At 36.0% G+C, this 27730-nt stretch overlaps 1 protein-coding gene across 7 annotated transcripts in view; it reads right to left on the minus strand.

Annotated features, from left to right (window-relative positions):
• Positions 1-27730, minus strand: part of LOC117215941 (aryl hydrocarbon receptor nuclear translocator homolog) — a 47001-nt gene that overhangs the window by 18261 nt on the left and 1010 nt on the right. For 2 of the 7 annotated variants that reach the window (XM_033462510.1, XM_033462507.1), the window contains exons 2-3: positions 27609-27672; positions 3599-3679 (exon numbers count right to left, since the gene is read on the minus strand). In XM_033462510.1, coding sequence (XP_033318401.1) covers positions 3599-3679; positions 27609-27672 — 145 coding nt within the window. Of the gene's footprint in view, positions 1-3598; positions 3680-20523; positions 20868-27608; positions 27673-27730 lie in introns of those variants that run through there. The other 5 variants (XM_033462506.1, XM_033462500.1, XM_033462523.1 and 2 more) reach the window with 4 other exon arrangements.

The following is a 27730-nucleotide window of genomic DNA, read 5'->3' on the forward strand; positions in this document are numbered from 1 at the left end:
CGGCCAGTGTCGAACGATAAATTTTCTCCTGTCTTGGGTTTACTGCTGTGCAACCGTAAGTCAACCAATGATCTTTCCAATAGTCCTTTTTTAACCTTGCACATGCATATATAATAATCTTTTCAAGTAATAGTACTCTTTAAACATGATAGAATAATTTTTTTAATGAGATAATATTGTAGTAATTATTGGGTATAAAACGTCAATTGTTATTAATTCAATCCTGTACGAGACTCTATAAATGTACACAGAAGTTGATTCCACTATGCTAAGTGGTTATTCGTAATTTTATATTTGTTCATTTTTTCATTAATTTCATATTTTTATCTTGATGGACATAAATAAAGAAGCACAACCTAAATGGTTATTTATTTTGATTATTAAAAATCATAACGAGAGATGATTTATTCTTCTTTTTATAAGCAAAGGAAAATCTGGTTACAGGAGGTTAACGACATTTTAAAACTCTTGTTCTTCATTTTTAGGTTCCCTCGACTCTTTATTCGTTTTGTCATTGACCGCCATTAACTGTACGAGCAGATCGTCTTATAATTCCATTATGCTTGGCAGGAACAGGCCTGACATTACGGGTAATGGAAGACCGTCAGGATCTAATGACTATAACCAGCTCGCAAAATCATTTCCATCGGCGAATCTTCATTTATATTTTCATAGTTCAAATATTTCTGTACTATCTCCGTGCGGTCGGAAAGATCGTATCGTGTCGATGACTTCCATCGAAAGTGCATCTCAAAACGTTGTCTGCTTTCTATAAATGCCGTCATGATTCTTTCGAATTTCTGTCTTTTTAAATGGAAATGTTGTAAAGAAACTGTTCATAAACAAGTATCGATAGTTCATAATACGAACATACCTATTTATATTATATTCATATTATCAATATATGCTTTTCTTTTTATCCTTTTCTTTTTATTTCTTCTTTTCCTCCTTCTCTAACCATCTCTTCTCCCTTCATCTTCTTCATCGCTCCTCACTCGATTCCCTCCATTTCTTCCGTTTCACGCGCTTTTAATTACCATTCAGTTACCGCTAGACAACGACAACAGTTTCTATAAATTCGCATTTTTGTAAATGTAACCAAAGAAATGAAACTTCAACGGAAATATATTTCATCAACTAGATATCACAGCAAGTACAACATTTCTATTTTTGCGTATCGTATACACTCTGCGCATTTTCAGCATTTTGAGATTCCTGTAAATGCACAAACATCCGCATTCCCACTAATTCCAGTATTAAAAATTCTTATCCGACAAACAAACGAAGAGAAAAAAAGAAAGAAAGAAGGAACGATTATATGTAAAAATCCTTTAATTCTCTTTAATTATACGGTCTTAAAAAATTCTCTTAAAAAATTCCCGACGGAGAAACCAACTAGAAACTAACCTCATCGCGGATTTCGCGGTTTATCGCGGTGACCTTGCCGCCGAAAACCGAGGAGAAACTCAACGAAAGGAAGAAAATGGCGGTGGAGGCGGGTGGACGGGCCTGTTTCACCGGGTGAAGGAGGATAAGAGGGTTGTACGCCTTGCGGCGGGAGGCGGTAATTGCGTTATTACGTTAAAAGTGAGGTATCCGAGCGGCCGCGACATCGCCGCCGCCGCAACTTTTCCATGAAACGCGTACGTACAGTGGCCCATGCCTACAATCACTACAGCCCCCTAGTTTGCCCCGGTGCCGGGGCGAATGTAAAATACAGCGGTTCCGACGCAAATTCGCGGTTACAGACGAAGGTCTGTCCACCGCGAGTATACCCTTGCATCGAGAATTTGCGATGGTGATGCTGCATCCAGTTCTTTCGAACGGAAGTTATGTCTTCTTTAGAACTTCAGTCAGTTGTAGGTGGTAGTTTTGATTTTTCTTCCTTTTTTTTTTTTTTCTGAAAGTAAACTTTCGTTTTGTTCTCTGAGCGAAGAGTAGTTTCTCCTTTGGAAAAATTGCTGCTGAAGAACAAGTTTGTAGTTGGCGTGGGAGATTTGAATTGAAGAACGAGGGTATAGAGTTGAAGGATTTGAGATCTAAAGAGTTGCTGTGTCGAGAGATTTGATATATCCATCTCAACCTTCATTTTCAACCTCCGTCCTGCATGCAAACATGCTCGAACCTAATTCAAACAACCCCATATATCAACCAATTTATTATATATGAAACGTATGTTACTTTTTAAAACCAACGACGCTTCTATTGTCTATGTGCCTGAACCTACCACCTTTTCCCCCAATACAATTTATACTCAACCTTGCATCTACAAACATGTTCAAATCTTAACCAACCTATATCGATCTCTCTCTTCCAAAATTCCATCAATACCCATTCTTGAAAATTTACAACGCTTCTCTAGACGAGAAGTCTGACGTAATATCTATCATCCTCTTTTCTAACACAATTCATTTTTCACCTTTCTACGTGTATGTATGTATACGCAAACAGAGCCAAACTCATCAGAACCCATCTGTTATTCCTGAAACGCAACAGCACTCCTGTAGTCAAACAGTTCGGCATAATATCGATCGCTCGTCGTATATCATTTCGATGGATCCTGGCGTGTCAACGGTGGTATCGCGTCGCAAGATCGAGATCCTCGGTGTCTTCGCCGCGGACGGGACTTATGCGAACGCTGCGCGCGTATAAGTGGCCCGTGTTCCCACGCTGGAGCAGCCTGGAGGGCTTCCCATTCCGCTATCGACTCACATTGGCGGGTATCATGTAGGTATGTATGTATCTTCGTACTTGGCTGGCCATGTACAGGGTGTACCGGTGGAACATATTGGCCCAGGATTTCGTGAGACGAATTAACAATGCCCTCCTCCATCAGTATCAGGAAGGAGACTTGTCCTCCCTTTGTCTCTGCTTCTCTCTTTCTTAATACTTTCGTCAAGCCGAAATAAAGATATTACGAAACCAAGGAGACGAACTGCTTCGATAATCTCAAGTTTTTTTACATTATATATACACTGGTTATATTGTGCTTCTCTCTTACTTAATACTTTTATCAAACGCAAATATAGATTGTTATAAAACAGAGGGAACTAGTTGCTCTTGGATAGTTTCAGCTTTTTTGGCGTTTCTGAGTCTTAGAACTAAGTGTACGAAGCTTCGCACAGCAGAAGAAAGTACCAAATAAGTACTTTTTTTTAAATAAATCGATGTCAGAATTCCATCAGAATGCATTGATAGAATTTTAATTAAGAGGCTTATTAAACGTTCTTTTATAAAAGACAACATTTTTTTGCTGATGGAATCACATAGAAAATTCTAATAAGCTAACAGAAATTTTACTAAATACCAATCCTTGTTTTTAAATTAAAAATTTGTTAATTTCTAAAGCTCGCCTAACATTATTTAAATCCCACTAATATAATACTTCTGTTCATCAGCAGATTTCTAGTTGAAAATTTCCAGAGAACAAGTGCTCTATGTTCGGTATGCAAATGGTCTACTCGCAAAAATCCCTTGGCTCAGGAAAGGACGCATTTTTCCAACGAAAAAAAAAGGGGAGACGTTTAACCCGTTCACCGACCCCTCTCATTTATCGTAAGGCGAACAGCATGCAAGTTACGTCGAGCCTGACACTCACCTCGCAAATCTTTCTTTGTCCTGTACATTCTCGTTCTCCAGCCTTCTATATTTACATCCGCTAGGATCATCCTCGTCGGATCTGCAAAGATACAGGCGTTTATGATCATTTAAAACGACGTTCTAGGTCCAATTATCATTGTTATTCCTGTATCTCATTACGATAGGAATTAATTAGTTAAAAAGACATGTATTTTTTAATATTTCAAATGAATTATGTCGAACATGAAGGTAGAGATTCTACTGATAGAAAATAAGTATAGGAAAGATGATCGTTGTATGTTCTACATGTTGCAGTTCAATCTATGTAGATATATTGATTTGTCGTCGCATAGTGTGTCAATTATATTTCATATTCAATAAAAATATAATTTTGTAATGTATAATCTTTGCTTTTCCAGCCAAACAGACCATTGTTATATAGTAAAATAACAGGCAATTATCAAAGATGGATTTTGATTTTCTTATTTCTTATTGATACGTGAGCATCTTAGAAGCGGAATTGATCGAGTCCATTTTTTATAAATTTGTCAATTACGTTATCCACGTAATGCGATTACTGTTCAATTTTCAAAAAACAGATGGTGTATTCCAACAAGGTTATTCTAACTAAGCTATAAGTTTATCAATATGCGATTAATTTATAATTCACTGTATATGTCAATATCCCTGAAGATATTAGAAAGTACACGTATGCATAAAAATACCCGATATCTAATACTTCAAACTACGAGACACGAAAAAATAAACGAGCGAAATAAAATAAAACAAGGTGAGGAAGAGGCACGTGGCAAAAGCCACGGTCGTCAACGTCGATCGGCATAAATAGAGGATTCCGTTGCGCAAAAAAGCCACGCGAAAACTCTTTCTCGACCTTCTCGTTCTCGTGGAACGTCGCTACTCGAGGTCCATCTGCCGTTTTAACCGATCGGATATTCTATGTACGTCGTGAATAAATGTCGCGTCGCCGATACGTCGTAGTGTAATCACTTCCGGATTACCAAACGCGACACGAGGCCTTACAAAATTGGCCGTCGCCTATCCAACTTCCCCAAATCTGGATCGTTCGTGTAACAGTAAGCGCGAATAGAGAAGACCCTCTCATGCAATATTCACGCGAGCATTCTGCTCTCTATATCACTATGGTGACGAAGTCGCGTTCACGTGGCCGAGTTTGAAGGATAAATATGGATTTCGATATGAATTTCATTGTAATTTTCTGACAGGTCTAAATATATTGCCTGGTCAAGGCCGTTTATTCTACGACATTTGGTTCTACTATACTATTCGGCTTTAGTTTTCTATATGCTCGCAGTTATGCGGGGTGGAATTGCAGATTAAGCGAGGGTTCGAAGTTAAAATTATAAGATATATTTCTATTCACGAGTCACGAGACATTTGTTAGTTTTAAATGCAGTAATACAATTTTTAAACATTGGACAGACTTGAATTCTTGGACACGCGTGATGTTATATTCGTTTAATTAGGTTCTAAAGGATTTCAGAAGTTTTAGGTAAGAAAAAGCGTGTACTAATTAAATATAATAAAATAAGATTTTTTCTGAAAAGAAAAAAAGAAAAATATGGTCAAAGAATATTCTATGTAAATTATTGAAATCTTTCCGAGTATTCTTTTAATTAATTTTAAATCGTAAAAGTCACACTTTATAATTGATTAATCGATGCAGTCGAGAATACCTTACAATTTCCTCTATATCTCAATAAAAACTTCATTTTTTCTTACTAGAGGTATAATCCCTTCTTTGATATATGCATCTGTTCTCGGCAATACGTTCTCTTTCTTGCCTAATCAACAATTTGTCTTCGTCTTCGTTCTTCGGAGAAGAATATATGCTACTAATGTTAATTTGTCAAATTACTACATGCTCGGTGTGAATGTACTGATTTGACCAAGGTACGAAAGATATAGGTACACTTGATTTATACTTTAGCGTTTCTAAGCCTGGTATCTTCCCCATTTTAACTTATTCTTGATTAAGGTTCTCTTAGTGTAACCGATCAAGATTGAATATTAAGACGCAAATGTTTCAAGATGGAATATTAAAATAAAAATATTTCTCAACCACCCTGTCCAAGGAAAAAATCGAACGACGATACAAAAGAATAAGAGACAATAACAAAAATGATCTAATTAAAGTAGACTTGGAAGAAGAAGAAGAAAAGAGGAAATGTGAAAGGGCAGGAAGAGTGAAGGATGCATCGTAAATCCGTCATTGACATCTCGTTACCCCGGTGTCAGCCGCGTACCCTCGATCAAGCGGTTGTATTAAGCACAGGATAGAAAATTGTGCTGTCGTTGGCCACACTACTACATATACAAATGCAGTCGATCGTCAAGCTACTATATCAAGCTAATGTACGCTAGGATGGGATCAATTTCAATATGTATTCAGTACATATTCATAACTATATCGTATAACCTATTTGAAACTTTTCAAACATATTCGAGCTCATTTGCAATATATCCGATCTCGCCCCTAGTTCTTAATTCGTATTAGCTATCTTTTAATTATATCGAGTCGCGTATATGCCCATAAATACGCTTTATTACCTATTCGAAACTTTCCAGTCATATTTGAGCCCATTTACCTAATTTACATCATAACTACATTGCCTAATTTACTCTCAACCCTAACTCTCAATTTATAGCAGCGATCCTTTAACTATTTCGGGCAGTATACACTTTCATAACTATACCACGATATCTATTCGAAACTTTCTAGTCATATTCGAGCCTATTTGCGATATACTTGATCCCATCTCTAATGTACGCCTCTGACCCTGAGCGAAAAACCGAGATCCCCTTCCTCCATCCCCTTCCCTTGCCCATACATACATTTTTCTCTTCCTCTGCTCTGGCAAACGCTACACTGTGCTACAGCATCAGCATCTGCCCCCTACCACTCTACCCATAGGTAACAGAGGTGGTGGCGGTGGGGGTTGTAGGGCCCGTACTGTATCCGGGTACAACGAGAAGGCCCCATATTCCTTCACCGTCCCTCTTCCCCTCCCTTTCCTTATACTCGCTCTGTATGTCTGCCAGCTTTGAACCTCTTTTTCTGGTCTCCTTTTTCTTTTTTTTTTTGCAACGGAGGAGTCGGATACACAACGAGACGAGGAGAGACGATAGGACCCAGAGACTTATGGAGTACATAATGATGCGGCTCGCGGTATTACGTCGACTTAACAGATACGTATGCATGCTTGGTAGCCAGGGAACACGCGGTGTCCCCGGACGTGGGCCCGAATCTTCTCGACCACCGTAAGAGGCCGCCGCTTTTGGGGACCCAGAGGGAGGGGATTTTGGGATTCATTGAGACGTTGATGTCCGATGCGTGGCGGAGATCGGTTAGGAGATTTGCCGCGTTTGGGTGGTAGGAGTGAGGATAGTGGAGAGCTCTTGGGATTATTTAAGCTGCTTGTTTGACAAATCGGTTGACTCCACGAAACAGGGAAAATCGATGAAATTACATAAATAGATTGTGGACTTTAATGCACTTATGGGAAATCTAAAAGTGTAAAATTGCGCAAAATTCACGTGATACGAAGAAATATATAAAATCAACCGAGATTTAAAAAATTGTGTTAAATTTTAAAGTATAGTCAACCACTTCGATCTGTGAGTACGGCTTATATGTGTTAGATTTTAATAATTGGTCGTCTTTTTAGTCATAGGTTGTAGATAATTTATGTAGAATTTGAGTAGAATTTCAGTACTGTAATTCAAACGTAAAATTATTAGATATCGCCTATGATGCAATAATATAAGTCAGGAATTAATAATTCATATTAATTATTTTTTTTCGTGTTCTTTAAATAAAATTTTCAATGACCGTTTTCGTTCATATTTATCGTATTTATCTTAATTATTTGAAGCGATTTGGAGAACGTGTTAGAAATCGTAGGTAACGACATTTTGGATATCGATGGTAGAACACGGTGAAAGTGTCTAGTATAGTGATTCAGAGGGGGACCGCGCACGTGTAGATTTTGCAGTCAGATCACAAATCTCTGTATTTCTCGGATCTTGGAGCATTCGATAATTTGTAGCCACGAACGCCGTGGGAATGGAGTCTCGATTCTGATTTTTATCTCTCTTATCTGGTTAGTAAATCATCGGAAGCAAGCAACGCTAGATCTTTGTGTTACGAATCAGAAATTATTGCGTTCTCCAACCCTTGCACTGCTCCAACTTATTAAATATGTTGTATTCGTTCATTTCTATTTATTTTTCATCCGCTTCTTGTTGACTTTTATTTTATTCTTTTCTATTCATTCTTCTCGTCCACTTTTATAAACATTTAAACTATCTGTTACATTTCATCAATCAATCGTTAAAAACTATTATATATCTTTTATATTTTCCTTTGTTCTCGTGAAAATTAGTTAACATTTGATTAAGTTAAATTTAGTTACCATATTGAATTCACAAAAATCTTACAAATTACGTAAAACGAATCTAACCGAACTTTCCGGCTATAAATTGAACATTTTTATTTTCTATTCGTTCCAATAAAATCCAAGTAAAATTTATTCAAAGAAAATTTAATCGAACCATTTATCAAATTTCTAAATTATATTCGTATAAAAATTATACAAGAATTTAAAATATTAAAAATATTCTACAAGAATTTCAAGGTCCCAGTGATATAAAACAATCCTAACTAGATCTCATCCGTCACAAATTGAATTGTGTAAAAATTCTACAAAAGATCCAAGACTACAATTGCTATTATATAAAACAACCTGATCAACTATCTCTCGATAAAAATAAAATACATCTTCCCAATCACCATATACGATTACCCAACCGTGCAAAAACGTTCGAACATAAAACGAAGAGCTCCTTAACGGTCTTGCAAACGCGCGAATCTCATCCCAGGAACGTGCGACAAAAACAACAAATAATAGCTTCGTTAATCCGGGAACAGCACGTTCCCTGATCGGCCATTATCCTGCGTATAAGGATCGTAATAATGTCTTGATAACCTTTCCTCGACCGGTTCCTCTTCCTCTTCTCCTTCGTATCGGCTTGCGTTAATGAGATGCGTCGTTACACGCGTTGCGATCGATCTTAACACGCGGCGAATAGCAACGATCGTCGCCTTGTACGTTCAGGGATTTCTTTCTCATTCGTTTGTTTTTGATAGAGACGAGATCGATTTGTTAACTCGATGATTGGAGAAGATATTAACACGTTAATGTTTAGGTAGTCGATCGAGATCAATTACGATAAAGATAATGGAGGAGAAGAATGAAGAATGGTGGGGATACCGTTGATGAATTGGTGAGGATACGATCGAGATGATGGAGTTGATAGAATAGAGGAGAACATTTTACAAATATTCAAATCTGTAGACTGTATCGTACCAAAAATCTGACGTTTCTAGAAACGAAGCGTAACGATCTTCATTATTCAAGTTTTACTTCGTTAACTCCTACGGTATATTATCTAGGTAACTCTATTAAACTAACACGGTTATTAGTCTCGTTCTTATAGGAATTTTTTCGACGACTTTATAGGACAAGTACCGGGATAATTAAGAAGATTCGTGATTCAATGAATTTTTACATTTTTAATTTTTTTAATCAATCTCGATACTTCTGTACAGCTCCGAAAAATAACTACTTGAAGTTTCTCAAAATAAGCACTACTGTAGTTATTGATTTGTCATTCGATGATCACGATATTTCTCAATTCTGAGAACGGATGGAAGCTTGAGAAATTTTTGGATCTTTTCAATCTGAAAAATATGTGCGACGCAGAGACAAACTATACTTCAACTCAGAGATATTTTCCATAGACGCGATACTTGTTTTTAAATTAACTTTCAGAACGAAACACTCACCACACTTTAATGAAGTACTCAACTTCAAGTTTTAAACTAGTTTATCAACAGAAATATTTAAAATTCATAATACATGAAAAGTTGCCACTGTTTATGGCTTAGACAATGAACTTTCAAAAATTCTACTATAAAATACACGAAATTAAACAAAGAGGGTAAGACCTAAGAGCCATACGAAATGAAAGCAGAGGACCGAAATAATTCGAGGAAAAAACAAAAGAAGAAGGGGAGTCACGTGATACGGTGGTCTCTGTTCAGGTTACGGTGGCGCCTTTTTGCATTTTTCCAGCTCGACACCGTGGTCACGACTTTGACCCCCTTGTCCCCCTGTTCCTCCCCCTTTTTCTGCTCGTTGTCTGCGATCGTCCTCGTACATTTACGTTCGCCATTCCTCTACGTCCACGTGTGCTACATCCACCTAGGCTCCTTCCTGTAGTACGTCCGACACTCGGCCCGTATCTGCAGCCCAAGCCGTGTACTTTGGATGCAACTGATCTGCCTCGTATACAGGATCATGCAAACATTACGGTCCTATAGGGTCAATTCCTCACAGAGTTCGATGAAATAGTGCAGACGGAAAGACGAGAAAAATGAAACAATAGCAATTATACTTAAAACAAAATGACTAATCAACAAACTCTACCAAATCAGTTGCTATCTTCCCAAAATCTCGTCAACCTCAAAGCTAGTACTCCACTACAAAAACCCTCAAATATTACTCATCCTGTCATCAACTACGAAACAATTCCACAAGACGCAAATTCCAACTAATCTCAACCACGACACTCCATAAACAACGTTTCAAGATCCAGGACTTAGTCATAACTTAAATTGAAATTACGTGACGAGAACATTACCAAATTTACGATTATCTTCGCGAAGCTCCTCCAACATCCAACAAACTAATGCACCCCGATTCCCGGAATATCATATACTCATACTCTCATCGGTTTCTAGACAATTCTATAAAACACTAATTCCAATTAACCTCCGCCACGATATCCCATAAACGATGCCCCGAGAAACGCAAGGTTAGCCATAACCTAAAAAGAGGATCGAAAGGAGGAAACCAAAGTAGAATCGACGTGAGCCGAGGGTAAGAAAGGCGTAGCGCAAGCGAGCAGAAATGTCCAGCGACGGTGACCAGAAATCTAACACCTAGGCGGTAGGTAGCGTGAGTTTTTTTCATTAGGAGAACGGCGATCGAACGGCGGCGAGTGTTCGCATATTAAAAGGAAAGAGCGAAGCTATTGGCGGGCCCGGGGAACGGGCCCAGGAGGCGGTCCATCGTTCTCCGACTCCGGGACTCTTATCCGTTCTCCGCCGACCTTATTGGTCACCGCCTCCCCGATCGTTCCTGCCGACCCTCTTCTTGTACATACGCCGACTTCTTGCACCGAGTTTTCCGCGAGCCACGATCGCTATACAAGATTCTGTAGAGTAGAGTGAGGTTGGCTGGAGACTCGGGTTACTTGGATTAGCTAAGTGCTGATTCAACCCTTTGAATGTTTAATACTTGTAGGTGATGAGTAACTCGTTTCAGAATTATTTAATTTATTCGAGTATCAATTGTGATTTGTATCGGATTTATAGTAGAGCTCTATTTGTCGGAATAGAATTTTAGTTAATAGCCAATTAAAGTTATATTTCTGTTGAAACTTGTCTGGGCTAGCGCTTATCTGAATGTGAGCCGTTTTTGTACAAACGAACAGTCATCGATAATGGAAACAATCAGTGACTTTTCATTGTTTGTCTCCAAAGTTCACATAGATAGAATTCCACTGATTTCATAGAGCTTCGCCGAAGAGTTTGGATTATTTGCATCAGATAACTGGACGTTAAATCTTTGAGTGACAAATATTTATATAGGACGAGTGATTTGTTTCAAAATAATTTAATGTAATGTTCTTTGTTTTTAGTATTAAACATGATCTGCTTCGGATTTATAGTAGAACTGCATTTATTGAAACGAAATTTTTGGGTAGTACTCGATTAAATGCACATCTGGCAACACGTGACTGAATCTGCTTATCGTGAAATCCTACGATATGAACGATAAATCACAATTACAATCGATACAGTTACATTATACCAAGCTTTCAATTGCGAAATTTTACTCGTGAAGTAGAAAAATAAGCAAATAATAGCATCAAATATTGGTAACTTGTGGTGTACTACTTACGTAAGAGCTAATTAATATTTCACCACCTAGACTGATTAATTAGTACGTAAATACTATAATAAATACAATGGTATATCAATGCTATCTATAGCCACTGTACATTAAAAAACTTGTCAGAGAGTATTCGTCAGACTCAATGTCATCAACATCGCTCCAATACCTGTTGCACCCTCACAGGAACTCTCACCCTCGAATTCAATGAACCGATCACTCACGCCTCTTTCCACCTCTTACCAAAATCTCCTCACACTCTCCTCTCTTCCTTTTTGCTCGATAAAAGCGTAGCAAAAATAGAGCAATTTATCTGGATCGTTTCAGTTCGTTAGTCATAGCGGAACGGTTCGACGAATGGAATTACTTCCAGGCAACAATAGAATCACAGGAAACAAAAAGGGAGAAACAAGCGTCGGAACGCACGTTCGTGCGAAGGGTGGATTTTCATCGGTTGCCAGAAAATTTCTGGGTCGTTTTAGGTCGTCCGGACCGCGACGAAAGATACAATGAGTGGACGAGAATCGGGGTTTGAGCTTCACGGTAGAATGGAACGAAAACGACGATGAAGGGGAACATTCTCACGGCTGAGGAAACTCTTATTGTTGTTTCCGATACAAGTATAGGGGGCTCGCCTCGAGCGGAAAGTCACGCGACCAAAACGCAAAAAGGAAGAGGAAATTAGAGGGAGATCCGCTTAATTGCCGGCGAAACGTTTGCTACCACCCTGTTCATGCACCGTGTAACTGCTCTATCGACTCTGACTCCCACTTTCTACCTATAATCTCATTCTTTTCTCTCATTTTTGTTACTACACGCTCGTTTAAAAACGATTACGCCACTTTCGAGGCTGTTTAGGCTAAATTTTGGTTGCCGGGTGAAAAGTTTTTTAATTAGTGGGTGGTCGGTTGTTTTTAAGAGGGGATGTAATTAATGAAGTTTCACTCTGTTCTGAACATCGTTTGGAGAAAGAAGAGTTGCTATCTATGTAACTAGCTTTCTTAACTACGTTATGGTCTTTGAATTTTTATATTCCAGACTCGTTCTCCTTTTAACGTATAGGAAGATTCGTATTGCTTGGAGGAAGAGTTTGATACAAGAATGAAACTCTTAATCGTAAGACTTCCGTATTTCTCTCTTCATAAGAAACTTTTCAACAAAATGATCCTTAAAGATAAATTCAAACGATAAATAATCGCTACTATTCAAATAATGTAAACAAATTTACTAAAGGGTAAAATGGAATTAGGGGAAAAAATGGAATAAAAGGGGAAAAAATTACGCGAAGCCTTGAAGGAGGATTATCAGAGAACGATAAAAATTCAACGAGAAGAATCTGTGCTGGATAGTGTTATCGGTGGATTCCTCTTAAATACGATGCAGGAAACACAAGCTGTTCCGATGGTAGCCACGAGCTGTCCGCCTAATGCCAACCAGCTTAACGTGGTACGCGTCGACCAAACAAAACCCGGTGCTCGCGGAATTCGTCACGTAGTAGAGATTTGTGGCCGTTCGCGAATTCACGCGGCCGATTACCAGATCATTACATTACGTAACATCCTAACCACGGAGAATTCTTCGCCTCGGCCCTGTTGTTTTTAGGACGGTATACTATAATGCCGGATAACAGAAAATTTCATATTGATACATTATGAACTTTAGTAAATTTTATATCTTACATATCTCTTAATCTATTTTCAATTTCTATATTTTATATATACATTTTATACATATACTTTCATTCTACATTTAGACATTTTCACCATCGACGGCAGACATCTAATCTGTGATGTACTTAATACTATATTAAATATACAAATGAATAATTTAATGTTTTTAATGAAATTCAAAGTCTGTTTAAAAGAAAAATACCGCAAGCTGCTCGATCAAAGTATCGCTGCTTTTTATGACTTCTATTGGGCCATCTATTCGGTTGGCAACTAAGTGATTGCGGATTTTGTCAATACCACGTAATGATAAATTAGCACGAAAAAAGGAGGACGTTCTGTGAAATTGCCGCGTGACGACGGTGGACCACACATTGCTTCTACTATGAAAGACGTCATAATGAGTCTTGCTCCGCACGTCTTGCAGCAGCCAGCTTATTCGCTAGACATTACTCCTTCGGATTACTAATTGTCGGATGCAACGCGCCTCGTCCGATACCCACTTTCAATTAGAAGATCAGACGCGAAAATCACCTGACGATCGGATCTTGTCTAAAGACGCAGCATTTTTCCACCATGGAATTCATCATTTACCTGATAGATGGCTCAAAGTTATAGAAAGCAACGGCGCAATACATTTTGATTGGACAACTTGCTGCACCTTTTTTAAAATAAATTTTGAATTTCATTGAAAAATTTGGTTTGTTTATTTATATATACATTATTTATTTATACGCGTAATATTTACTCATTGCTCTTATTGATGGACTATGTCTGTATATTCATATTTTTATGAACGCAATCAAAGAAATTGAATCTAAATACAAATTTGTTATATACTTTGAACGTCATAATGAATATTTTTTATATTTTTCTGTGTTATAACATTAGGTAGATGTTTTACGTTTAAATTTCCTACGAATGTTGAAATTAAAAACATGTTTAATTTAAAGAAATCTATCTTTATTTTTCATAATTGTATACGAAATCCTAAATAAAAACTTTATCTAATTAATATGACAGTAACAGATCGTTCGATATATCATCTAATTTACAATAGACGCTTTCCTCTCGAGGAGTCGTTGAACCGGATGAACAGACGACGAGAAAAGTGTGTTTCAAGATTGAGGCGGCCGTGCTTATTATTTTCGTTCATAATTAACTGCTTATTAGTAACGCTCGCTAAACGCACCGCGTAATGCATATTTATGTCATACAACGTGTATCGACACGCATCTTCATACGAGCCATGATTGTTCAGCAAAATTAACGTATTACAGACGAATAATTCCTGCGTCTAACATACGCGAATTAAAACCTCAACAAAGAATCATTGTTACAAATATCGTACCAACCGAAGAAAATTTATTTTAATGTTTCAATCTAACTATTAGATTCTTGCATAAGATCCAATTTATTTTAGATTTAATTCTTCAATCGAAAGCGAAGCTCCATTCATTGAGAAGTGCAGGTTTATTTATTAGAATGATGATTAATGTATTTATTGATGCATTAGGTAATAAGCTTAGGTAATAAACGGCATACAAACGTATTATAAGTAGAAAAGTAATATCTTTTACTATAAAAGTATACCAGTACGTATTATAAGTAACTATTTTTCTTCTTTTGGTATAGTGTTGATTTACACTATCCCTTTGAATATTATCTCTATCCTTGGTAGTTATTGGTAATTAATATCGCATCGTCCTAAAATGTCATAAATGAAGGTATACTCTCTCAGTATTCGATGCAAATTATAAATATATGAAATGCTGGAGTTTACTAAACGACTAGTATTTCACATATCAACATTATGGTAATCTAATATATCAACATATTGCTATTCTCTTTTTCTTATATCAATAGCTCACATCAAATTTACCTTAAATTTGTTTCGATTAGGTTTAGAAGATAGTTAAAAATTATTTTTATACCTACGCAACATCCTAGTTTCTATCTTGTTGTTTATTTCTATTTTAATATATCAAATAAGTCTCAGCCTAGCACAGTATGGTTTGGCTTAGCTTTCCACCAGATTTCCGCTTTAAATTCCTTTTCCGAAAGAGCATTAGACTAAGAAACGACCCAGTTAACAGATTAGAACGCTCGTTAAAGAATTATAAAGGAACAGTACACAGAAAAGAAGAAAGAAGAAGAACGAAACGGAGAAAGAGAAACGAATTGCAATCCATGGAAAATCAAATCACTTCTCGTGCCATCTCTTTGAGATGGTCGAGAGACAACGATGATCTCGTAAAAACTAGCCAGATCCCCGACTGATACATCATCAAGGCTACGAGAAGATTCGTTCGTGACGCGGCTAACCGTAAGAATGTCCGGGAACAGTAGTTGACGAAGAAGACGAGGAACAGGAAGAAGAAGAAGAAGAGGAGGAGGAGGAAGAAGTCGATGGAGCGTGACTCGGTCGGATTCGACGAAAGTGAGAATAAACCGGCGAGGATAATGGCCAGACGATGGAAAAACCGCGTGGAGGATCGCGGAGGTGGCAGCGATGGTGGCAGGGAAAAAAAAGCCCCTTTCACGGCTCTACCACCGGCAACGACTGCCCTTTCGATAGATCGAGTTTTTACGCGATCGTAGAAATGCCAATGCTCGGCTACCGCTGTTCAGGGTCTCTTTTCGTTTCCAACAAAGGGATCTTTATACCCCTGTTGTCGACGTGTGAATATAGAAAATAGCAATAGCTGGAAAGCAAAACGGGTTATCCGATGTTCCTCTTTTCTTTTTTGTTCAGTTTCCTCTTTCTAAGATGGGTTTGAATAAATGAAATTAATTTAGGAAGAGGAACGAGATTAAGGATAAATTTCTAATTTTGTCAAATTTCTTGCAACTTAGGAAGAGGAACGAGATTAGGGGTAAATTTGTAATTTTGTCAAATTTCTTGCAATTTTTTTAAATTAACACATCAGTATTCTTGCGAGATATTTTGAGACTAAAATATTTCTTATTCGTCATCTTCGTTTCTTTTGTCTGTTCCTTTTTCTATTTCGATACTCTTTTTAGTCTTCTGTATTGAATGAAATTAATTGCATTTAATCAATTACATATTACAATCAATTTCACAAATTAATTCCATTCATTAAGTTACATAATTTCATAAATTAATTTCATTTGCTCAATTACATACTTTCATTCGTTCAATTAATTAATTTCGATAATTAATTTGATAAATCAATTTTATGTACTATTTATACCGTCTAAAATTCTGTGCTTTCGTTTTGATCAAACGGAAATTAAACGGGGAAAAGATTTCGTAGAAACGATATCGCGTTGATTGAAAAACAGTCACGCAATAAACATTATAACTCCGGAGGTATCGGGGGGCCGAAGTATGAGGAAGTCGTACGCGTACGCACATTCGTTTTTTAGTCCTTTTGTATATATAATGAACTCTGCCGTTGGTTACACAAGACATTGTACAATAATGAAGCAATTTACTTCCGCCAAAACGTGACATTATTTATAATCCGTCCAACCGACGTGTTTTGGATATCATTGTAAAAATTTGCCGATCTTGTAATAAACAGTTTACATACCATCTACAAGTATTATGTTCGACATGTTGTAGGTTGAAAATCACATTGAAAAAAATTTAATTTTGTTCATTTAAGCAATGTTACCTTTTATGATTTTTTATAACGGTATAGAAATCAAAGAAGATATGGAAAATATTAAGAAAGCTGTAAAGAGTGGATTAATCAAAAAAATAGTAAACAGTAAGCAAGCAAGTAGTAAATACGAGGAGAAATATGAAACGATACGAATTACAAAAATTGCGATAATGTAAAGAAAACTTTCTATATAGAGGAAAAAACTTTATCATTTGTTTAGAGAATTTGAATAGCTAAATTTAAGTGTCGCAAGCGTTAAAGATAGGAAAAAGGTATCAAAGCGATTAAAACCGCTTTAAAAGTTATCAGTTCATATTCTTAGTCGTTGAAATTTCCTTTCTCGGAAATTTATTCGAATAACACATTTGACAAATAGTACAGTACTTGCTAATCTTTTAATGTTGATTAGTTTCTGCAAAATATTACATTCTATCTGCACATATTTTCTCACAATAGTATATAAGTCAGTCACATCGCTGAAAATTTGTTAGTCCATGAAATTTATTTCGTTTTAATCGTTCTAAAAAAATTTAGTAACCGACGTAATCATAACCGATGACCACAGTCACGGTAAACATGTTAAATAAGAAATCCTTGTTAAAAACAAGACGAGAAAAGAAATGAAATAAAAGAAGAGAAGAATAAAAATACCAGAGTAACATGGTATTAGTGCACTGTAAATACGTTTTCAAATTCGCTATCTATTCTATGATATTCGTGTTTCCGCTCACGTGATGACGGTAAAGCGATTTTACGACGGTCCACGCTGTTTTTACGCGGATTTCGCCGATAATCCAACTATCTCGATTCAAAAACAACAGTAGTAGCTACCGTTTCTGGCCAATCGTCAAACCACGCGGAATTATTACCAATACGACGGGACTGTTTTGTCACTGATAACACGGTACGTGATAATTCTCATGTAGAAACTCAGCATTCGACGATGCTATTTCGACGATCGTCGTCCGTATCAAAGTTCACTTGGCCAATTAAGGCACTCCTTTCAATCGTCTCTTATGATTCTGTCCTCTTATCTTACATTGTTCTTTCCACGATTTCGAGTTTCCTGTTACATCATCAAAATAGATCGATTTGTAGATTGAATACTTTCTCAAAACATTAATCGAGTTTTGATTAATTTCAGAGATAACAGGGGGATTTTAATTTTACTCGAGTGTTTGATTGTTCAAAGTTTGAGGGAACGATTGCAACCAAGTACAAGGCACTGATCATATTTAACTCTTTTTAATAGGTTCGCGAACCTATCAACGATCAATGTGGATTAGGGGGGTCAAATTGAGGAATTTCGGAAGTTTTAGATAGCAAAGTCGCATAGTTTCGATAGCACATAGATGTTTCAGAGATGGTTAATGATTTTTATCGATTTAAATAATTCGACAAAAATGAAATATAGAAACCAACGAAATTCTGCAAATGGACTAACATAGAACAGAGAAGAAAATTAATATTTCCTTTACCAAAATTCCACCTCCTGTTTCCTTTTTTTTTTTTATATAATACTTACTTACAATACTCTTCTAATTTTTCTCCAAATTTCCACCAAATTTTTTATAAAAATATAATAAAAGGAAGAAAAATGACAAAACTTGAAACTATTGTAGAAACGATACTAATTCTCTAAAAGAATTCATAGAACAGAAAAAGAGAAAACTAAACTTTCCTTCGCTAACAATAAGACTTGTCTCATTTTTCCAATATCTCTTTAACTTTTATTCGGATTTCCATCATAATGTAAATATAAAAATTCTCCCTCTCCCACCAAAAAAAGAAACGAAAGAAAACTGATAATAGTTCGAACTAGAAACGATAAAAATTCGCTGAAAGGACACACGTAGAGTAATCCCCGAAGTGGTTCAGTTAGAAATCCGGATTACTTTCGCGATAATCCTCATTGTCCGATCTATCTGGCATAAATCGACACGGTAATGGTCTGATAGAAGAAATTCCCGAACGGTAACCGCAGAAGTATCCCCCGTGGGCTATTGATTTAAGGGAATAGCGAATCCATGACCGCTAACACACGCTTGCCTCTCTCAATTTCAATAAGCAATTGCGAGAACAACGGTCACGATTTCAACGTGAAACTAGATCGAACACGACGCAGCATAGCTTGGAATTCTTTTGCCAGTCTCTCTTGTCCTTTCGGATCTCATTTTTTTTCCCTCCTTCTTTACTTTATTTCCTTCGTTAAACATGCAGAATAGTCATTTACAATTTAGAATTCATGTCCTGGTACTGACTTGACCACGTGTTTTCTATCGAGAACGATTTGAGGAGAGATAAACTAAACAGATAGAAAAAGGAATGAGTTGTTAATAGATCTGAGAATGTAGTCGTTTCTTGTTGGAATTTCCGATAGAATTGGTGGAATGGAAGTTTTCTATGGAGTTGAGATTTAATGTGTCGTAATATTATTTGTAATTATTTGAATTTTGTAATTTCTTTTCCCTAATATTAGAAATACAAGAAATCTCGAGGATAAAGAAATATATAATTATTTTCAAAATTGTTCGTTCTAAATTCTTCATTTTATTACACTGCCGAATGGTCAATAGCTACATAAATATTTTTAGGTATTATTTTAATTTATTCTAATAACACTACACTGCTGTGAAACAACTCGTTAATAACAATTGTGAATTCCTATTCTTATTGTTAAAAAGATATAATTAATCGTCATTTTTTTCGTCATAAGAAAAGAAAAATTCAATCGTAAAAAGTTAAGGGGATTTAGCGATTATGTAAATCTTTCTACAGACGGCATATTAAAGTGTTGGAAATTAGAGCGTTAGTAAGCAAATCATGAGTTGAAGTATATAGTGGAAGTGATTCACATAATGATATTGTAACACAATGCAAGTTCTTTGTTTAAAGGAAAGATGCAGCGTTCCTTTTTGTAAGGCCGCATCTTTTTAATCAAAGAGAAGACCAGACCAGGGCAGCTTCATAAGCATATGGGTCAAGAATTCACTTGGCCATCTTCTCGTGCTAATTATAACTATTCTATATCGATTACGCTGAACTGCGCGGTTTCTTTTTTTAAGAAAATAGCCTATTTCTTCAACGGAAATTCTAACAATAAACATACTAAATACCTAAAGAACTAACCTACGTAACTGAAAATATTAGCTTCATTTCGTCCAAAAAATCAAGTCACCCATCCATCAAGATTATCTCCGATCTCTTTTAATTACAAACGAATTAGAAGCCAAACAGCAACACATTAAATAGATTAAAATTTGTTTTCCACTCGATAGCTAATCTTCAACATTCTCAAGCCCTTCTCATACTCGTCTTAACTAAACTACGTTCTTTCTATCATTTCCTACCCGATGTTGTTTCTTAATATTAAAAAATATTTCAAATTCGATTAAAATCCGAAAAAAATCGTCACTGGTACGTTCCTTCGTCTCAATTTTACGTCGAACATTTTCTTAAAACACTACAAATCCTTTTCGTCGCTAACATGATAGAGACTCGAGTATTAAAATTCGAGGATCGTAGCAGAATTAAAATCCGGAGTCCCAAAGGAATGTAAGAAAAAAATCGAAATACACAAGTTACCTCCTTCTTTTCGACTGTTGCGCGTCCCCATGGGTCTGTTGCATATGATGGGGCGACAGGTTAGGCCCGTAAGAGAGCAGCTGACCTCCGGCGCTGGGACACGCCGGCGGAGGCGGCGGGGGCGGCAATTGGTAGCCGACGGACGTGGCGGAGGGTATGTAATGCGATGGACCCGCTCCTGGGCCCAAACCTACCCCATACCCGCCACCACCCGTCCCGCCCCCATACATACCGCTACCACCAGGGTACTCTATTTTGTCGGCCTTTTTGCCACTGTAATCAACACTGAAAACTCGTACCGAACACCTCCCAGAAAATGTTACTTCATTTAGTTCATATAAAGAGTATTAAATATTCATCCTCCGTATTAGATATCCACATAAAACGATGATAAAAATTGGTTTAACTTGCCACTATTTTAAGTTTTCAGAGTTGTATTATTATTATATTAAAGTATCAGAATTATTTACTTCGTTTAATTCGTATAATGAATATTAAGTATTCATCTTGAGCACCGAGTTACTGAACGACGATAAAAATGTTTTTTAAATTTACCACTATTTTATGCTTTTAGAGTTTAGTTAGTGTATTGGGTAGCAGAATATCAGTTCATTTAATTGGTGTGATAAATATTAAATATTCATTTTGAACGGTATAATTATTGAACGAAGATATTTCATTCGTCAGTGTTTCATGGCTTTAGAGTTTATTGCGTTGGGTAACGTAATTCTATTTCGTTTAGTTCATGTAGAAGTTGTTAAATATTCATTTCGAGCACTAAGTCTTTGAATAATAATAAAGATTTCTTCACAGTCTTAACAGTAATAAAACTTTCTCGCTATTTTAAATTCCTCCGGCGTACTACGTGGTTTTGGTGACAAATTTTCGTTAATTATTGAAGACCTTTCTGTGGCTGTTTTGGCTAAACATCGAATGTTTATTACTTGCTGGAAATCTTCCTGTGGAAAATTTTTGTTGATCGAAGGTCTTTAAGTTGAATTAGATGTAAGCTGATTAGTAATTATTATTCTGAGTCTTGCTGACCCTTGCTGATCCAGAGATTTAGCGTTACCGTGTTAATTCTAAAATATTTCTTTCGACTTCTACAAAGATTACAGACACCAGACTCATTTCTGGATTATTCATAGTGTTCATTAATCATGGATTCATGCTGAGCTTTTACTGAAAGTTTCTATCTGACATCAGCGATAATCTTGCTTATAAAGTTCTAGAACCTACATATATTTCTCAATCATCTGTTGCGTTGGGATCCTCAAGACAATATCCCTGAATCCTCGATCAAATTATGAAAAGTCAGTTGTCACAGTTGAATCTCACAATCACGTACAGTAGACCGTAGAAATTGTTCATAAAGGTTCTTAAATCAGTTCATCATCTTGCTACCTCTAATCTCAGTACGAGATTCTACGTGGTCAGTTTAAAAGAAATTTTACTCCATGTATTCCTCCGGTTATCGCGAAATCTCAAGATGGCCCACAGATTGCACAGGAAGTGTCCACAGGGATTACCTGGATCTTCCACTGTTCTCTTACAGTCCAAAGCTAGTCTACTCTCAGCTTCAACTCGAAACGCATGCCCTTCTCATCGACGATCTTCTTACAAACTTCTTTCATTATAATTCTTTCCAACTTCTTGCAATCAAATCATCACACGTTATTTTGTATAGTTTTTCAAAAATATCCTTCTTACTATGTGAAGTTTCACTTAATTTTACTTTTATAGTTACGCGACTTATTGGAGAAACTTCATCGACGAGTTTTCCAAGGAAACATTTCTTTTTCTTATATCTATTTCGTATAGTTTTGTTTATGGTTCTCACAGGAGCTTCTCAAAAAGAAAATATCTTTACCGCTATGTCGAGTTATTGCAATTTTATTTTACCACTTTTACGACTTTCATCTCTGAATCTTCCAATGCTTCTTGCTGTATCAAATTTTCGTAACTTTATTTTATGATTTTTGCAACAAGTGATTTTTCCAAGAACAGAATTCTTTTGTGACTTTATTCGACGATCTTCAAAGGAATTTCGTTGGTGGCTTCAATTTTCAAAGTAGAAAATCCTTTCTACTGTGTCAAGCTTTTGATAAAATAATTTTATTTTATGATTTTTGTAACAGTTTCATTGGTGAGAATTCAATGATCATCTTTATGACAATTCCATTCATGTGTAATTCGTATTGGATTGGAAGATTCGAATGGGAAAAGTGGAGACCGTTCGTTCACCTTGGCCAGGGTTATCTTCTCGTCATCTGGTTCTAGCAGAGATCTATGCTCGACGAATCTTTGATACTTTACACCCGGTTCACAGCGACGCGGCGGGCCTGTCTCTGCCAGATATTCCAGGCCTGTTGCTCGTAGATATCCCCAGTGACTTTTTTTCCAGAGATCCAACAGGTATTTATGGGTGACGCGCGCAGGAATTATCCGTGCCTCCTCCAACCTTTATTCCAGCTTTTCCAGCAATACTATCGTGGATATTTCAAACTTATTATTTGTTCTGTTTTTCAAGATACTCTGATCCTTTGACTTCTTTGTAATTTTAAGCAACTTTGAAAAATTGAATTTCCAGTCATAAATATGTCTTAGATAATGCAATAGCTGTTTTGCTCAATGTTGTTGCGAAAAGTCTCATTCTTCGAGATAGTTAAAATCTTCAGATTTTGCTGTAACTAAATGTAATTAGACATTGACTTGTTCAAAGGTGCATTCTTAATAAGAAATATTCTAACAAGAGATAGTTACTTCTGTGAAAAGTTGAGTGCATGGCTCTATAACAGTATCTGGAATATTTGATGGATTTTATTCAATCCTCGAGCTGGAAATCCTCTGCTATTTTTCAAAATATTCAGAATCTTTTGCAATAATAATTATATTATTATTAATTATACTTGGGTATTAATTCGGTGTTGCACTTCCACAATGGATATTTCAGTGATAAACAGTCATTTCCATAAAATGTTGAATCGATGATTTTTTAACTATTTCCAGTGTTTGAACAACGCTATTGTGGCGGATCTCCTCTGTTCTTCAAGATACACGAAATCTTCAGCTTTTCTAGTAACTTGATATCTATTTGAAATCCAAAGTTGCTATTTCAACAACGAATATTTTGACAATAGACAGATTTCTGTAAAAATTTGCATGAAAACTGCAAAGTTTGGATTTTTAACTGGAATATTCAGAATATCGATCCAGTTTTCAGTTAAAGTTCAGTAAAGATCCAATTTCTGGCACGATTACAGGAAGCTTCAATGAGAATAAGAGACAACTCGATGGAACGAACATTGTTCGATATTGACAACTTTGGTGTCATTTTGTAAACAAAATATTTTCACTCGAACGTCGTGAGAACCAAGTAATCTACACCATTGACCCTTGAATGACATCCATTATTACAAACAAAGTTTCACCTTAGATTCTCGTTCCTGGCACTATTAGAACCGATGTGCAGACCTGGCTCGACTTCTTCTCGATAAATTGTGGTTCGATTTTTGAAACGGAAATTCAACTCCAGCTTTGTCATATGACAATCGACTAAATGCCTTGCGAGATTAGTTTCAGTAATCAGGGTAATATTACTTCTTCCAGTAAGTGCAAATAATAAAGCCTTCTTCACCAAAGGAAATATTTTTCCATTTTACTCGAAGAATCAAAGTGAATAACAGAGTTTTATTTCTGCACTTTACTTTTAGATAATGTTCATCAAAGAGAGTACGTTTCCCTGTTCGAAGAATCTTCTCGATCAACAGCACTAACTCGCGAATATTTCACACAAAATACAAATCTCAATCCCATCAGAATCCTCGGCTCCACCAAAGCCAAACAAGGCACAAGTCTGCCACGAAAGAATCTTCACATATTCAAATGCACCTCCGACAACCCCACGACTCACGAAATCTCCAAACCTCCATCAAACTGCAGAAGTTCAAATCCACGCCGTCCAAACCTTTCTCATAATTAATCCCGCCACGATTACAACTTCACCGTCGCACTTTCACCATCCATGAACAATCTTCCATAATTGAAAAGAAATGTTTAGTTTATATATTTGCGTATATTATATTTCGTCCGCACGTCCAAAACCATGAAACGATTCGAGCTAACGGTGAAAGAAGATACTCTGGTGAAAGAAGCGAGGCAACGCGACGGCACGTGCTCGAGAGTAACTTGAAACGATCGATCGACGGATCGATGTTTTTGATCGCGATTTTCGGTCCGGTTCAGACGAAACGAAACGAAAGGAACGAAAACGCGGAAGCACGTTCCTACTCGGACGGATGGGTCGCCGACTAGTCACCACCCACAACTCGCCAGTGACTGATTCCACCATAGCCGCATAATGTGCCGCTGTGCTATACCCCGGTAAGGACTATCACTTCTCCCACCAGAGAGCCGCGGAACACAGCCACTGTGTAAAGCATGACTTTTAACCGGGATGCATCGTCCTCGTTCCGCACGCTACATACTCACGAGGAGGACGACCAGGATCAGGATCGCTCCTGCCGGTGTGAAGTCGCAATGGAGAACAGTTTGAACGATGCTGTTTGCGGAGAAGGTGGAACTTTGGATATTTCTTTGGTGTTGTCTTTCTTTCTCTCTCTCTCTCTTTTTTTTTTTTTTTAGAAGATTTTGAAGATTATTCTGGAGGAAGTAAAATTTTTGGTATCTTCTTTGATTTTAGCTTCTCCTAGGAGATTCGGAGCTTTTGTAGGATTTTTTTGTGAATTTTTCTCATTATTTTTTAATTCTCTTGGAAAGATTCATTAAGTAATTCAGTGCTTTTGTAGTGCATTTTGATTTGTAAAGGATTTGAAATTTTGTGTAATGTTGCAGACTTGGAACTCCTACGATTGTCTCATGAAGTACTATAGAAGATTCAGAGGTTCTGCGCGTATCTCTCCTCTGTGAAAGATTTGCAGTGCTCGTGATTTTCTTTCGAAAGAATTTCCTTGATCTTTTCACTCAATCGACCTGTCCACCAAGTGAAACTTGGATAACCAAATGAAAAGAAATGAAAATTTGTAGTTTCCAATTCCATCAAGACGACAGATAGCAACATTCTAATAGGAAACTTTGTTTGCCTATTGTGTTACTTAATAGACAGATGAAACGAATTATTAGAATAAAAGGAGACAGGCTAATGAGAGCTACCGAAGGAAGTATGTTATTACATCGAATCATTGCTGTAGTTATCGTTTCAGATAATGTATATTTTATGTAATAGACATTTATATAATATCGGTATGATTTTCTTTATAAGTAATTTGTGATTTAAGCGGTATTACATTTTTATTTTTTTTTGCATAACTTCCTTCTCCCAAGAAAGATAACTGTAACGGCACATGAGCTAGAGGACAATATGAATCAAGTTGTTGTTGTTTTGCCTCGGATTATCAACATCATTAGGACATACATAATACAATAATAAATAAACTCCGGGCGAAACAATATCGACGCTACGTACAACCGTAAAAAAAAGTCGAACATTCTCTGTATTTATTAATTATTTTAAAATATGTTTGACGGTTTCAATATCGAGTAATCTCGTTATTTAAACCACACGACCAACCATCCTCTACATAACAAACTTTATATAAACATAAACAATTACAGCTTGCACTCTTTTTGTGTTAAAACGATTATACGGCTGAAACGGCTATAACGCCTTCCTAATTAATTTTTATTTTTTTTTTAATTTCTAGGATATAAAATTAATCACGGAATACTAATTTGCTATGTCATTTCAACAAATCGGGAAATCTTACTTTCATATCGCAGAAACCTAAGAAGATACAGGTATTTTAAAATTCTAGAATTTTTTAAATTCAAATAATATTATATTAAATTAGGATAAATCAAAATTTTGGAATTTCAGGAAAAGTCTTAAAGTTTTAGGAAAGAAATCTAGGAAAGGGAAATTTTTTTTTAATTTTACAGACTTAAATTAGAATAAATTACAATAAATAAAATTTAAGAATTTTGAAGAACTTATCTAAAATTGTATATAATTTTAATAAAACAAAATAAATTATTAACAATTAATATTTATATTAAAAAATCAATATTGAATTTCATTAGTATTAATAAAATTCTCAGTTTCTAATGATCACTCACAGTATCTTTTTCATCTTTGAAGAAATTTACCGCTTCAATGAACAAGAAGCTTATCTGCTGATCGTTTATAGACGATTAACGTGCAAATGCCCAGTTCAAACAGCCATTTCAAGGCGTTGTAACGTTCGAGAACCGTTTACAACGGAGGTAAAGGTATGCAACACTTACGATAACGAAATGTTTCTAGCGCGATGTCGCAACCGCTTGTACGAACGAATATTAGCGGGTATCGACAACCCAGAAAATCGCCTACCATTGTGCCAGACATCGTAGCCGGGCTCATTGTCGCCACTGTAATACTTCTTGGAATCGTGTTAATCGAGAACGACTCAAAATTTCCTCAATTCACGATGTGTGTCGACAAAAATATTATACTATTTGTTAAAAATAAAACATTACTAACAAAACCTTGCTACAAAATATTTTCTAAGAAATTCTGTAAGAAAAAATTCTAGAATATTTTTAATACAAATAAAATTAGATTAAATTAGAATAAATCAATATTTAAGAATCCCAGAATTTTATTTACCATTCTTTAATTTTTTTTTACAATTAAAGTTTGATAAAAAACGAAGACTTGATTAATTAAAAATGTAGAAGATAATTTAAAACACAGTAATGATATAGTAATGACAATAAAAGTAATAAGAATAATTAGTGACATTTGATTACTAGAAGCTTGATAAGTAAGCAAGATTGGAAATGAAAATTAGGCAAGAGCTTTGTGCTTGATTAATTGAAAAATGTAGAATTAATTTGGATAATAATAATCAGTAATATTATGTATTTAAGTTGTAATAAATTGAAAAAATAATTTTGAATAAAAAATTACACGACAACATAAAACTTAACTAATTAAACAATGTGAAAGATAATTTGAATAGTATCTAATAGTATTTGATGAGTGCAATTCTGATAAATAAAAAAATAATAATTTCGTTAGGACTTACCCAACATGTGACATGCCAGCACAACGCTTCTGCGTCATCTTGTTCGGGTCACTTCCTAAAACAACTACAAATAGTAAAGATCTTGTCATGATATTGGTATTCTATAAATATTTTTTATATTC

The sequence above is a fragment of the Bombus bifarius genome, unplaced genomic scaffold, assembly GCF_011952205.1.
Source record: "Bombus bifarius isolate JDL3187 unplaced genomic scaffold, Bbif_JDL3187 scf7180000007973, whole genome shotgun sequence".
Lineage (NCBI taxonomy): Eukaryota > Metazoa > Arthropoda > Insecta > Hymenoptera > Apidae > Bombus > Bombus bifarius.